Consider the following 15492-nt stretch of genomic DNA (forward strand, 5'->3'; position numbering starts at 1 on the left):
ACGTCGCCCCGCCCCGCGTCGCCCCACGTCCGCCCGCGCCGGCGCTCCCGCCGCAGCCATGTGGGCCGCCGCGGCGCGTCCGTGGGGCCTTCCCCGGGCGCTCGTGGCGCCGCCCTGGGGCCCGCGCGCGGCTCTCCTCCCGGCCGGCGCCCGAGGCCTGCGGGGCTCGCCGGCCCCCTGCGGCCAGAACCCACTCAAGAAATCCGCCTCGAGAACGAGGTGAGGCGCTCGTCGTCCGGGTGCGGCGCCGGGAGGGCCTGGGGCCGGGGGCGCGTCGGGCGAGTGTCGGCGGGGGCCGGGCCGCGCTGCTGCGGGCGGGGCGGGGCGGGGCGCGGCGCAGGGCCTGCGGGCTGCCGGCATCCACGCTCCACGCTCGGCGCGGGCCCGCTGCCGTAGCTTTGCCGTCTCTTTTTTATTCGAACCCAGTTCGCCAGGTGGAGCGCCAGACCTCGTGCTCCCCCCGCCACGTGCCGCCGTCATCCCGTCCCCCTGGCCCCCAGGCCCCTGGCCCCCCCGCCCCATCCCCCATCCCCCCATCCCCTGGTCCTCCACCACCCTGTCCCCTGATCACCCCGTCCCCCCAGGTACCTCGTCCTCCCCCCCCCCCCCCCCCCCAGGAACCTTCCGTGTGTTTCCTGGAGTCATGGTTTGTTTTTCTTTCTGATTTTTCCTTCGTTTCAATTTAAAATCCTTTTTCTGCCCCCGGATCCCATGCAGGGACCACGTTACATTCCTCGTCTCTTCAGGCTCCTCTTGCCCAGCGGTCTCGCAGACTTAGATGTTAGATGGTTACGAGTTTTCCGATGCTCCTCTGTTGGGATGTGTGGGACTCTCGTTCTTCCCGTGGTTACGCGGGCATTATGGGTGCCCGGGGAAGGGCCATGTCCATCTGTGTACACGGCGCACACTGCCAGTGTGGTTTGTCGCCTTTGGCCTGATGACTGAATGAAGTCACATGTGTCGGGTTTACTGCTGGCTACTGAGTTACCCACACCCACTCCGTCCCATCCCCTTTAGGGACTTCCCTTGCTCTTGAATGTTTGCAGTTCTGTGTGAGAGGCAAATAACCTGTCCTACACTGACTAACTTAGTTCAGTGTGGTCTTACAGGTGTTGACCTAATATGACTTCATCTCACTCAGATTGTTTTCACTTTGACCCTTGTGAGCTCTTTTTTTTTTTTTTTTTTTTGGTAAAGAGGTAAAGACCTTATTTATTTATTCATGAGAGATACAGAGAAAGGCAGAGACACAGGCAGAGGGAGAAGCAGGCTCCCTATGGGGAGCCCGATGCAGAACTCGATCTCAGGACCCTGGGATCACACCCTGAGCTGAAGGCAGACACTCCACCACTGAGTCAGCCACCCAGGTATCCCATGAGCTCTTTTTTTTTTTTTTTTTTTTTTAAGATTTTATTTATTTATTCATGAGAGACAGAGAGGCAGAGACACAGGCAGAGGGAGAAGCAGGCCCCCCACGCAAGGATCCCGATGCGGGACTCAATCCCCGGTCTCCAGGATCACGACCTGGGCTGAAGGCAATGCCAAACCGCTGAGCCACCAGGGCTGCCCTCCCATGAGCTCTTTATTTAGCTCCTATCTCCCTTTGATGTACTTGTTGTTATGGGATTTTGTGGTGGCTTTTAAGTTTAAGAACTTTTCTCAAGCCTTATTTATTTGAGAGAGAAAACAGGAGCAGAAGGAGGGGCAGAGGGAGAAGCAGGTTCCCATCCCAGGTCCCTGAGGTCATGACCTGAGCCAAAGGCAGCCACTTAACCGACTGAGCCACCCAGGTGCCCCTAAAAAAAACATGTTTTTGTTTTAGCACTTCTTTCTCAGGCTGGAGTCAGCCATTTCTCCTGGAAGCTCTGTTATTGCAGGACACCATCAGAGATGATGCCCTGAGACCCGGGGTGTCTGTCCCTTAGGCCTTTCAGCTGACAAAGCAGAAAATAGGTTTCCGTTAACCCCTGCATGCACATGTTCTGTACTTGAGCACTGCAGGGACCCTTGAGTCCATACTGATGTCCAGCTCCAGTCCATCTCCACACGGCTCGTCCAGCTAGCATTCCTTGCTTATCTGTAATCTGCTGCTGAAGCGGTGAGGCCTGCCTCCCCCACCACCACCCAGTTTCCCGGTCCCATCCAGCACGTGCATGGACCCGGGTATGGTGCTTGCCTGCAGTTTGGTAGGCATTCTTTTAAGATTCTCTTTCTGCACCTTCGGGATTGGAAGTAGACCTTAAGGAAACATTAGGAGGTTGAATTAAAACTGTCTTTTATCTCCCCTGCAACCTGTGTTGTTGATCAGAATTCTAAATTTCTTCACTCCCTGGTAACACCATCCCTGTGCCCAGGTTTGGCTCCCTAGGAAGGATTGTGCTATTGCACTATTGAGTTGCTGTGTGATTTCATTTTCTTTCATTTGCTGTCAGCATCATAGATCTATTTTCTCTCCACAGAAAGAAGTTTTGGTATGAAGGCCCTTCGTTGGGTTCTCACTTGGTAAGTGTAGAGCAGCATCGAGAGCTGCTTTACCCTCTGGGCAGGAGTCAATGGCAGCCCTTCCATTTCCACATTTGAGCACACAAGGTCTGCAGGGGCAGGACTAGACACACTGGGGTGTGAGTTGTCACTACTTAAAGTAGTTGTCACTACTTAAAGATTTTATTTTAGAGGGAGAGTGAGTGAGCGAGCAGGGGGAGGGGCAGAGGGAGAGAGAATCCCATGCAGACTCCCCGCTGAGCACAAGCCTGACTGGGACTCCATCCCACAACCCCGAGACCATGACCTGAGCTGAAACCAAGAGTTGGACACTCCACCACCCAAGCCCCCAGGCGCCCCTTGACTTAAAAATAAATTATTGTGAAGGTTTCTGGAATGTCTGTGTTATCAAACACTAGTGTCAGAATGTCCATCTGGTCTTTAGTGTTTGTGTGTGTGTGTGTGTGTGTGTGTGAGAGAGAGAGAGAGAGAGAGAGAGAGAGAGAGAGACATGTATACACGTGAATAAACTGAAATTTTATGTCATGAGTGGTTCTTGTTAGAGAAAGTACATTGTATGTTAACAACCACTGAGTTGTTTAAGAGGGAGAACTTTATGGTACGTAGGATTGTTTCAACGAGATTTCTGGATGGAAAAGCATCTATTAACACACTTGTGGGGGGAGGCTAGGCGAAACCTCAAGGACCTTGGTCTATGAGTTGTGTCTTAGTGAAAGCTGAAGTGGCTCAGTCACATTGGCCTTTTTCTTGGTGCTTCTGCATGGAGATGTACAAGCCGTCCCGGTTGGACTTCCTAACGAAGACCACTGCAAAGAAACCCAGGAGGGACGACCATGTGCGCCTGCGGGCACTGAACGGCCTCCTCTACAAAGCACTGATGGACCTGCTGTGCACCCCTGAAGTGAGCCAGGAGATCTGCGACCTGGATGTGCAGCTTTCCAAGGTAGGGTCGGGACCAGAGTGGGAAGAACAGGGTGAGGCCGGCAGGCAGTGTCCTTTGACAACGCAGCCCAGTGTGAGTGAAGGGCCCACGTCTGTCACAAAGCCTCTGGGTTCAGAAGCCACGTGAAGCATGACCATTTAAGTAGTAAAGATGGGGTATGTGTGTGGCATGCGGTGTGCAGGTGCCCAGTGGGCTTGCGGGATGGATGCACCTACATCTCTGTTGCCCTAGAGTGAGTTGAGCCAGGGGGATGTGAGGAGGGCTAGAGGTGGCAGGTTGGGCATTTTGGCACGCACCGTGGGATTGGGGTCAGGGATGTTGAGGGTTCGGATTTGGGACCCAGCTCCATCTCCTATGAGAGGATGGCAGGAGATGGTGGCCTGTGGCGGGGGTGGGGGGCTGCTGACCAGCTAGAGCTCCTGAGCTCTTCTTGGTCTCCTGGTGTTGTCTGCGTGCGAGAAAGCCCCGGAGGCTGATTCTGACCGGAGTCTGGGGCTGGGCCCCAGGTCTCTCTGACTGCAGACTTCTCAGCCTGCCGTGTGTACTGGAAGACCACAGTCTCCGCCAAGCAGAGTGCACACACAGAGGCCGTCCTGCGGGGGAGTGCTGCCCACATGAGGTGATGGTGCCGTGCTCTCTGCCTACTTGCTTCTGCGTGCACCATGAATCTCCCACTTGCTGCATCAAGTATTTTTGCTTTTAAGGAAAATCTTGGAAGCACATTCTTAAATTTCAAAATGTGATTTACGGTTTCCTGCAAGACCTGATCTAGAGCAGTGGTTCTCAGAGTGCGGTCCTAGACTTCTGGGGACTCCTGACGCCCAGATGCCCCCGTGCTCTTTGAGTGTCATGCCACAGGCTTACAGGAGAACGCAGTGCTATTTTATTTAGGATTTATTTAGGATTATCCTTGAATAAACCTTTTATTTGGGATTATCCTTGAATAAGTGGAAGTTGCTAATTTTATTAAATCCAATGCTTCTGTGTGGTGGGGAGTGAGCGTAAACTAACCTGTGCTGGTGTGGGATGGTGGTCTTGGGAAGGTGTGCTGTTGAGCTTGAGCAGAGGCAGTCACTTGCTCACGGGAGAGAACCAGTCAACTAGTGTGGTTTTCCAGATTCAGGAGTTTGACATTTTTCTCTAAAATGAGCAAAGTGAACCTGCCACTCTGAGGGAGAACAGTGAACTCTACTTGTTGCCACTGTAAAATTCAAGCTTTCTTTTTTTAAAGATTTGTTTGTTTATTTGAGGGGGAGGGGCAGAGGAAGAAGCACACTCTGCTGAGCAGGGAGCCCGAGGTGGCTTGACCTCAACCCTGAGATCATGACCTGAGCCAAAATCAGGAGTCGGACCTTAACCAACTGAGCCACACAGATGCCCCAAAATTCAAACTTTCAAATGAAAATTGACTTTAGAAAACTTATGTCTACCACTGTGAGTTGGATAGTGTTCCGACACTTAGACTCTGGTAACGCTAATAAGTGCAGTGTTGTGTAGTATGTGCCACCCTCTGAAAATCTGGGTAGCCTTGGGGAATCCGTGTTTTCTAAACGAGTTGTCCGTGAGGCCACAGAATCACGAATAGGGAAAGAAGAGTGCCTGGTTTCAGGTTCCACGGCGCAGCTAACTAAGCCATTGTTGGTTGACCTGTGGAGTACTCCTCTTCCAGTTAGGGGTCACTGTGAGGCCGGATTTTCTTGTATTTCAGCCAAAGTAACAGAACAGCTTGAGTACAGGTGGAGAGATGAGAATCCAGCGAAGCTAGGCACTGAAGAAATTTGTAACTGTGTAAACCACACCACCCTTCTTAATTTTTTTGAAAGTAGTTATATTTCATTAAAAATAACCATGTGAGCATTTAGAGGGTTTGTTATTTGAAATGAATTAACATATTTTTCAAATTCTTGTTTTTAATTTATAGCATGGTATATATGGACAAGATACAACCCACGTTAACAAAAGCTCCTTGCATCCTCAGTGAATTTTAACAGTATAAAGACCGAACATTTTGAGAACTGTGGAGCTGGGTGATAGTGAAGGAGTTACTCCGGGGGCGCCTGGGTAGTTACCTGCCTTCAGCTCAGGTCACCATCCCGCGGTCCTGGGCTCCCTGCTCAGTGGGGAGTCTGCTTCTCCCTCTTCCCCTCCCTCTGCACATGCTCTCTTTCTCTTTCAAATAAATAAATAAAATCTTAAAAAAAGAGAGAAGTTAGTCCGTTTCCTCCCCAGTCCGAGGAAATGCAGAAACCTAACCCACCAGCACTCTCAGAATGGGGTTCTCTCCTCTCTCCCTTCCCTGCTCTGTCACTCTCACCAATCCCTCTTCCCTCTCACCAATCCCTCATCCATCTCCACCACGTTTTGGAGATGGGGATGAGTCCTGTGAGGAGCTAATGTTCGCATGTCCCATACCGTCTGCTTCAGTTCTCCTGACATCCGTCCCCGGAGGCCCTAGGAGTCTCTTAAATTGTGTATCAAAGAGTGTTCAGTTTATTCTATTTTTTTCTTGTTAACAGAAACAAGAAAAAGATTTCCAACAAATGTTGGCAATAGCAGTACTGTTTTCTTTTTGTTTTTCTTTAAAGACTTTATTTATTTATTCCTGAGAGACACACAGAGAGAGAGAGGCAGAGACACAGGCAGAGGAAGAAGCAGGCTCCATGCAGGGAGCCCGACACGGGACTCCGTCCTGGGTCTCCAGGATCAGGCCCTGGGCTGAAGGCGGCGCTAAACTGCTGGGCCACCCGGGCTGCCCGCAGTATTGTTTTCTGATTAATTTTTAGGTAATCAGGAAATCCAGCTGAACAGACTATCCCTTTCCTAGCTCCTGCGCTTATCCTGCTCACCTGAGGTTTAGTGTGGAGGCTTTCTTGTACCTGTGTGTCACTGTGCAGAGAGGCTGTCCCAGCAGTGTCTTCCCTGGAGGCTAATGCAGCTGATTTCACCTCAATGTGCATGCTGGAGCCACTGCAGATGATGACATATGTGTGGCTCTGGGTGCTTGAGGACCTCCATGCACGTCTGTGGCCTTGCTGCCAGTGAATGTCTGCTGAGTGGAGGAATGGGGTCGGGGCAGGCTCTTCATGCCCAGACCTCGCAGCCCATGGCCACCACCATGCCCAGGAGGCTCTGAGCTAAGACCAGGTTATTCATAAGGATCTCAAGAGTTTCATTTAGGCAATTAGAAATAGTCGTGATAATGGGCAGTTGGCTAAGGATGAGTTTCCTGCACTGACATCCTTGTGTTTGTATAAGGTGATGAGCAAATCTCATGTTTTATCTCTCCTTGAGATGATTGTATATTCTTGTTTCTGCAACTGTCATGTACAATGTCTCTCTCCAGGCACCTTCTGATGGCCCAACAGATCCTAAGGAACGTGCCGCCAATAGTGTTCATTCAGGACAGAGGCAGTTTGGCTCTGGCGGAGGTACGGCTTTAAATAACTCACTTCTCTGACAGGAGCTTACTACAGGGGTAAGATCTTACATGTAATCTTCACATATTCGAATGCTGATGTGTGTAGTTAAAAGAAGTAATCTTTTGATCAGTTCATGTGGGAAGTGAGGCTCCCAGGCACCTGTCCTAGCCAGATTCCCTAGAGGTAACCACTTTTTCTGGCTTTTTAAAAAAATGTTTACCACTAAATCTCTAGGTAGGAAACCAAATCATGGTTTCTCAACTTACAAACTGTCTTCCTCTTCGGATTCAACCTAAGTTACATTACACTAAAGGTTACCTTCTGTTAATTGTAAGTTAATTATAAAGGTTACAAATTGTAAGTTTATATATATTTTTCTGTGTCGTAGTTACTTGGTGGTTATTAAGGCGTGTTATACTTTTCTTTTTTTTAGGAAACAGGTTTTGCTTTCATTGGCTAGATAGAAAAATATGCAACATTTATGCAATAATTAATTAGGAAAATAGCTTTTACTATGACACAAGGTAAATAAGGCCATTTTAAATCTTTTGTTTGAAAACATTGCGTGCTTTTCTGCCATGGAAAAAGCTTATTAGCGACACCTAATAAACCGCTGGGTGGCTCAGCAATTGGGTGTCTGCCTTTGGCTCAGGGTGTAATCCCTAGATCGGGGATTGGGTCCCCACGGGGAGCCTGCTTCTCCCTCTGCCTGTGTGTCTCATGAGTAAATAAATAGAATCAAAAAAAAAAAAAAAAAAGGAACAAGCTTATTAAAGCAGACTTAATTATTAGTAACAACATTGTTTGAAATAAAATACAGAGTGCTCTTTCAGGTTATTGAACAAAGACACTGCTCATGCACTAGAAAGCAGTCCAAGTTCAGGTCAGAGGATCTTTTGATTAGTGAATTTAATGGATTTTATTTAGTGAGCTTATAGCTTCAGTTTTCAGTGCCCAGAAGGCTCTTCACTCTATGCTTTTTTAATTAAGTCCGTTTCAGTTCAGTTCTCAGAAACCAAGGGTAGATAAAAAACTGACTTCCTCATAGGTCAGGGATAATGCCAATGTATAACTTGCACATTTTGTTTTATTTATTTATTTTTTAATATTTTATGTAAATTTAGTTTGCCAACATATAACAGTGCTCATCTCGTCATGTATATTACACTTTAAAAAGTTTAGAAAAACACCTAGTCGATAGCATTTATGGTATTATTATAGTTAGGGAGCTGTTGGTCACCACAGGACTAGATAGTATTTTTTTCTTTACTTTTGCTTCTTTATTTCTTTTTTTTTATTTTTAAGATTTTGTTAATTTATTCGTGAGAGAGACACAGAGAGAGGCAGAGACACAGGCAGAGGGAGAAGCAGGCTCCATGCAGGGAGCCCGATGTGGGACTCGATCCTGGGACCCCAGGATCACAACCTGAACCAAAGACCAACACTCAACCGCTGAGCCACCCAGATGCCCCATTTTTATTTATTTTAAATGTTTATTTATTTGTTTGAGAGAAAGTGCAGGTGCATGTGAGTGGGGGTGGGGGGGTGGGGGCAGAGGGAGAGAGAATCCAGCAGACCCCCTGCCCCAGGGCTCAATCCCATGATCCGGAGGTCATGACCAAGCTACACGTGGAGTCAGATGCTCAGGCACCCCAGGACTAGATAGTACGTAATCCACAGAGGAAAACAAATCTAAATAGACATTTTCAGTTTTTGTTGGTGGTTATTCAAGCAATACTGAAAACATTATATGAATAATAACCTTGATGGATACATGATTTTTGTGGCTAGAAAGGGAAACAAAGGGGTAGAGTGAGCAGCACCACTTGATTTTAGAGCATCAAGTAGAATTTAGGCTATGGAGTGTGCTGGGAAGATGCATGGAGGAACTCAACCACACACAGTGGGTCGAGCTGGTAGGAGGATGTATCGCTGCGCTGTGGGAGAGCCCTCTACTCACATTACACCATGACTTGTCCTTCTAGGGGGCAGGAGGTCCTACCTGGCCTGTGGCCCCCTTTTTAGAAGAAGTCATTGGAGGAGGGAAGTGCAGGCAGTGCTCAGAACATCGCAGGCAGGTGTGTCTGCAGAGATCCTGCTGCTGGGTGTTTGCTGTGGAGGCCCCTTGGGCCTGTCCAGCCTGTGTCCTCCCACGTCCTTCCTGGGCTTCTGCTTGCCTCCTTGTTCTTAGGTTTCTGTGTCCCTGTAGCTGGGAGCAAGCAGAGGCTGAACCAGAGGGGGCTCTGGGGCAGGTGATTTGCGGAGGGCACGGTTGTGACCTGCTGCTCTTCCTAAGTCCAGGCCGTGTTTTTTGAAGTAGGGGCCAAAGCCAGCCGGTAGTAAAGCAGTTTGGACAGACACACGCATGTGAAATTGAGGATTACGGATGAAACTGAGTCTCTGCCTGTCAGCTTATTTTTGTATTTCTGTATCTTGTGTTGGTTGTGCCACGTTGAAAAATTGTTGATAAAAGTAGTGATAGCGGCCGGCAGTGCTTTCAACACCTTGCTTTGTATTCCCAGAATCATCTCCATGGCTCTGAGCATTTGAAAGAAGAGCAGTAATGAGCTCTGCCCAAACTGAACCCCCAGTAGCTTTTAGCCATGTTGGTGTCTATGCCTGTAAACACGCAGCGGAGCTCAGGGAAACAACCGTGGAAACCAGAGAGATGCCAGTGTGCACACTCCCCTGAGAGGTTTCCATTAGGGTCCTGGCCACAGCCAGTGTGCCAGAATCCCACTGTGGGAACCTCCTGTGCGGGGGGCTGAGCAGCATCCCCTGCACACTCTTCACTGTGTGTCCCGCCACCCAAAGTTCCCGTGGCAGGGCCTGTGGAAACGAGAGTGTGCGGTAGGGACGTGCATGGAGTGCTGGTGGCAGGGCTTCCTGTGTCAGCTGAGAACAGTGGACATGCGCCCCTCACCGCTCAGCTGACATGAAGCTGAGGAAAGGCCATGTTCCTGTGACTCTGTTTATAAGTCAGACAGTGTGACAGACCTTTGCTGATGGAAGTCACAGTGGCAGCTGTCTCTGAGGAAGGCAGAGGGTGGGAGGGACGTGAAAGGGCTTCTGGGGTTCATTACCTCGACATCGGGACGGCTGTTGGTGCAGTGCATCTGTGACATGTTGCTGAGCTGCACACTTGATTTGTGCACATCTCCCGTGTGTTACATTTCAATCAGACAGTTTTTAAAATACTGATTTTTTTTCATGATTGTAAAGTAGAAAATGTAAACTTTCAAAGAAAATAAATCAACTATGGTACCAGTGTTGATTTATTACACATTTGTCTGTCCCCTGGCTGACCATCAGGCGAGTTCACCTAAGCACATGGGCTGCTTGCTCTCCATAGTCAGGCCTGAGTCCTCCCAGACAGTAGGGTCCGAGCAGCCCCGCCTCTCAGAGGTCAGCTTAGAGCCGCTGCCATCCCTGTGCGGGTTCTCTGGGCTCAGAGTTGGCCGGGAGTTACCTTGCGGCCTTGTGTGTGTGTCAGGGTTTGGTTGCATTTACATCGCGTTCTTGGTTAGGGCTTCACAGATGAGCCTCTGAGGCCTGGGCTGCGGGCAGTGCCCTCCGTCCTCACCCTCCTCCCACCAGCTCCAAAGTAGTTTCCCCAGGTTAGAATTCAGGAGTTTCACATGAATACAAACAGACACCTGGCTGCTTATGCCTGGCACAGATTTTGAGGTTCACCTTGTTTCATGTGTAGGTGGTTCCTTCTTGCTGAATGACCCGATTATCCTCCCATGGATGTTAGTTTCTGTTTCTGATTTTTGGCTACTATGAGTAAAGCTGCTCTCAATGGCAGTGCACACATATTTGTGTGAGTGTGTTCCTTTTATTTCTTGCAGGTCAACATGTAGGAGTGGCCAGTAGGTGTTCTAGTTCTTGGGAAACTGCTGGTCAGAGTTACCAGGCTGTGTGACCATCTGCTCCCGCCTGATGCTGGAGGCCCTGCTGCATGTGCTGAGGCCGTTCTGGTGGTGCACTGTGGTGACTAATTCTGCTGAGCATCTTCCCAAGCACATGTTGGCCGTTCTTGTGAAGTCTGTTCAAGTCTTATGCCGATTCTTGTAAGGTTTGCTGAGTGTGGGGTGTGCGAATGGTCATGTGTCCAGCACAGGCCCCCTTGGCAGGTACAAGCGGATGTGTTCTCTGAGCTCACTCGGGAGATGTCCACTCAGTGCTTGTTTTGTGGCATCATCAGTCCTGTTTTCTGGGGATTGACTTTTCTCCTGGTTCTTCTGTTTTTACACTGGTGGTTTTTACTGGCGTGCCATTGGTTTGTGGTGATGCTTTGTGTTGCTGTGCGACGGCAGGCCACGGGCCTGGGCTGTCTTGGGCTTGCCCTGCAGCAGGGTAGGGTCTCAGGAGCATGTCCTGGGCCCGCCAGTGGGTGGGTAAAGGTGTGAGCCGTGCTCGGTGTCCACAGAGAGGCTCTGGTGGTACCCTCACAGAGGAGAACCCTCATGCCTAGGTTATTAGGCTCCTCAGCCAACATGGAGCTGGATTTGTGTGCTGGACCCGACGTGACTTTATCGCTATGCCAGGAGGCTTTCTTTTCCCAAATACAAATTCTGTGGCAAAATTGAAGTATTTTACACAAATCATTAGGACTTACTTAGGTAAACTAACATTTACTGGGTTTTTTTCGTAAGTTTGTCTGACGTTTACAAGTTTCAGGCATAGTTTTAAAAAATTATCTGTTATCAGAGAAAATGTGATTGTAAGTAGCAGGTTTGAAAGCACAGACTAGCAGACAGTGTCACTCCTGGATGGTGTCAGCAGAGGGACTATTTAAGCTGGTACGGTGAGGTTCACCGTGAGCCAGGCTCTGATGCTGGTGGCAGATAGGTGTGGCTTGCTGAATTACCCTGTCCATGCTCTTCAGGTTGACCGGTTACTGGCCATTGCTGATTTTGGAGCCCCGGACAAGAAAGAAGACTCTGTGCAAGACGATGTCAGGTACATGAGGACCTGAGTTTTATTCTTTTTTTTAAAAATATTTTATTTATTTATTCTTGAGAGACACAGAGAGAGAAAGAGGCAGAGACACAGGCAGAGGGAGAATCAGGCTCCATGCAGGGAGCCCGAAGTGGGACTCGATCCCAGGACTCCAGGATCATGCCTTGGGCTGAAGGCGGCGCTAAACCCCTGAGGCACCTGATTTTGATTCTTTGGGCAGATGTCCAGATGTGGAGTTGCTGGTTGCCGTGGCGGTGGCATCGTCTTGCATCCTCTGCGGCTGTGTGGGCCCTGCCCTGGGGCCCAGACCTGCAGTAGCCTGTGGCGGGTCCCACAGCCAGCCCTGCAGCGGTTCCTAGCACCTCCACAAGGCGGTTGGAAGGGCCTCCATGGCCCCCGCAGAAGTGCTGGGGCCCGTGGCTCCTCAAGGGGGGCAAGTATCTCGCCCCACCCTCTTCGTCCGCACTGCAGTTTTCTTGAATGCGTACTATACCCTGTTCTGGCATGAGGGTACTTACATGAACAGAACAGATGAGCCTTTGGAGCTCGCATTTTCCTGGGAGAGGCCAGTGGGGAGCAAAGGGTGCCACGGGTGACTATAGACACCCTTTCTGGTTGGCGGTTTGGGAGGCGGATGGGTGGGGGTGGTGTTGTGGTTTCCAGTTGGACAGGCTCCGTGTGAGAAAGAGATTGGGGCCTCAGGGGTACTTGTGGAGGGGCTGCGTTCCAGTGGGGAGGAGCTCCAGCAGGTGCTCAGACCGGTGCGTTAATATCGTGGGTACAGTTGTGGGGCCATGGTCACCAGCCCGAGGGCTGTGGAGCTGGAGCCCCAGGCAGTGGGGAGCCCAGCCCAGGGGTGTGAGAGCCTCAGAGCTGAGCAGGAAAGGGTTAGAGGCCAGACTTGGGTTTTGGAAGGGTTGCACCAGGTTTGCTCTTCCCTTTGATTTCCCAGGTAACCCGAGGGCTAGATCTGAAAGGCCCCCCGAAATTCTGTGTCACTGGCTGGCCTAGCACATGGCCATGTTTAGGGAAATAGATGGAAACATGAGAAGGGCTGTGTCGGGCTGTGCTGCCCCACGTAGCAGTTGTGGGCTGGGGGCAGGGGGTGCCAGTACCAAAACCCCTTCCCAGTGTTGTCTTCCCAGCTTCCCCTAGACTTGGAGCAGCACACAGGCACATGGAGGTGGGGCTGGGGAGTGCTGTCCTGCGGCTTTGCTCGAGCTTCACCTGACACCTTTTCTCCCTCTAGGAGTCCCAGGGCCCTGGACGCTCCTACACAGCAAGGCACTCTGGCGTCCACTACCTGCTCAAGTCTGTGCGGCATTGATCACGAGGCGCTCAACAAACAAATCATGGAGTACAAGAAGCAGAGAGGGCAAGGCTGTAGGACTGTGAGCCCTGAGGTGTCGAGGCTGACAGCTGGTCTGGCATCACAGACGAGAGCAGGAAAGGTGGTGGCTGTGCCCTGCGCAGATGGTGACCTCTCCCCCAGGAACCACCTGTCGGGGGCAGGGAGCACTAAGCCCCACTCTGACCTCAGTGGGGATTGGGGTGTGGACAGCAGCTCCGAGGAACAGAGCAGGGGGCGGTGAGGGGCCAAGGCAGGAAGGGTGGAGGTGACCAAGTGGTGGGGAGGGGGTGAGGTTCCGGCTCTGCTGGCAGAACCATGGGCTCCACATGTACTGCACAGCCTGGCAACGCGGGTGGACTCATAGCTCTAGCTTGGGTGAGACACCTGTGGAAATTCTTTAGGTGGATGGCACCAGTCGGCCCACTTAGAGGCTCATGGGGCACTTGCACACCATCTAGAACATGCACAGCTGCCTGCTGCATTGTTCCCAGTTAGGAAGGCAGAGTGTCGCCATGTTTGCATGTTTCAGCTCATGCCCGAAAAGCCGTCCTCAGGGTCTCCATAAGAACGGCCCTGAGTCTGCTTTTCCCCAGGGCAGGACGGCCGTGGTGTGCCTTGTCGGACGAGTACCATTGGAAGGAAGTATAATAAATCTTTAAGTCTGACCTCGAGAAATGTCGTTCGGGCATGGGGCTCCTCCCTTTCCCAAGTATCATCAGTGTCAAGATGCTGAAAACAGCATCAGTGGAGTTCACGTAATCACACGTGCACCAGTGAGACACAGCAAGGAAGCTTGTGACGTGGCCTTTGGGGGAGCACAGCTTCCACATGTGCGAACAGTCAGCTCTGCGGTGCTGGTATGCCCCTCGTGCACCTGCCAGCGTAGCCCCTGTGGAAGGGACACCTCCAGGATGCGGGAGACTGCTGTAGGAGCTCCAAGCATGTTGCTGTCTGGGGGCACGTGTGTGGTCCTTGCTGACCCGGAGACCTGGAAGGTGCAGGTAACTGGAGTGTTTCCCAAGGAGTGCACGTGCTGACCAGAGGAGGAACATCCAGACCAAGGCTGCACGTATCTGAAAATACCTGTGGGTTGGTTCTAATCAGGAATCTAGTGAGGCAGGATGGCAGACCTGGAGAGGACAGTCCTGTGTTCAGTGTCCCCAGGAGGCAGGGCCGTTTGGGGAAGCACCAGGCTTGGTCAGGAGGCAGAGGAACAGGAGAGGGGTGGGTGGGCAAGGCTGGTGCTGCGACTTCTTTGGGCTCTGGACTGTAGGAGCATGGGCCCTGGAGACACAGGCAGGGGAGATGCTGACGAGTGGGGCGTGGGCTCTGGTCGGTGGGCTTGCGTATTAATGCAGGGCCATGGTTTGCCATGTTGAAGAGTTAGCCCGGGCAGGGGGGCAGTCTCTCCCAGGCCAGCAAGGCCCCCAAGATGGTAAAACATCGTAAACACAGAACATCCGGAACCTTCTGCACCAAGCAGCCTGCTCAGTGGCTGCCAGGTCTGGGTTTACGCTGCAGAAGGTGCCCAGACCCCAAATGCAGCACAGTGGGCACGGCTTCTGGGTTGTGAGGCCCAACCACCGTGAGTGCCCGTTGGTGTTCCCCGTGGCCTGAGAAATCTGAGGCAAAGCAGGACACAGAGCCAGAGAGGCGACTGACAGAGAGCCGCTTGTCCCTGGGCTTTTGGCAGAAAATCAGGATTTCAAGACCAAAGACACAGGGAGAAGGCAAGATGCAAGTTTCTTGTATTTGAAGAGAACCCAGGATGGTCCGTGTCCTGACCCAGTGGGGCAGACGCAGCAACCTTGTGCTGCATGGAAGCGCTTTCCAGCCCTGTGGCTGCTCTGGGTTCTTTTTTTTTTTTTTTTTTTTTTTAAGATTTTTTATTTATTTATTCATAGAGATGCAGAGAGAGAGAGGGAGAGAGAGAGAGGCAGAGACACAGGCAGAGGGAGGAAACAGGCTCCATGCAGAGAGCCTGACATGGGACTTGATCCAGGGTCTCCAGGATCACGCCCTGGGCTGCAGGTGGCGCTAAACTGCTGCGCCACCAGGCCTGCCCTGCTCTGGGTTCTGTAGGCTGATCTGTCCTCTGCTCAACGCCATCCAGCTGTCAGAGAAGCGTGTCCACCTCAGGGGGTCCTAGTGTGGCTCTGCTGTATGGACACCTAGGGAGCCTGGCAGGTGTTCTGTGTCTTCTAACATGCGAGGGGATGAGAGGAACAGTTGAATCGGTGTCTACTGGAGACTGCATGGCTTACCTCCTGAGGATATGCGAGCTGGATGACCCTCTGCAGCGCAGCCCCCGA

General features: G+C 51.3%; 1 protein-coding gene across 1 annotated transcript; it reads left to right on the forward strand.

Annotated features, from left to right (window-relative positions):
- The first annotated feature begins 30 nt into the window (after positions 1 to 30).
- On the forward strand, positions 31 to 13845 carry RBFA (ribosome binding factor A). The gene is made up of 7 exons (XM_025997591.2): positions 31 to 219; positions 2460 to 2502; positions 3269 to 3445; positions 3952 to 4064; positions 6789 to 6873; positions 11756 to 11829; positions 13079 to 13845. Exons 1-7 carry the CDS (start codon positions 59 to 61, stop codon positions 13419 to 13421), a joined length of 996 nt encoding a protein of 331 aa, XP_025853376.2. The 5' UTR covers positions 31 to 58; the 3' UTR covers positions 13422 to 13845.
- Positions 13846 to 15492: the final 1647 nt, after the last annotated feature.

The sequence above is a fragment of the Vulpes vulpes genome, chromosome 5 (assembly GCF_048418805.1).
Source record: "Vulpes vulpes isolate BD-2025 chromosome 5, VulVul3, whole genome shotgun sequence".
In the NCBI taxonomy this organism is placed as follows: Eukaryota; Metazoa; Chordata; class Mammalia; order Carnivora; family Canidae; genus Vulpes; species Vulpes vulpes.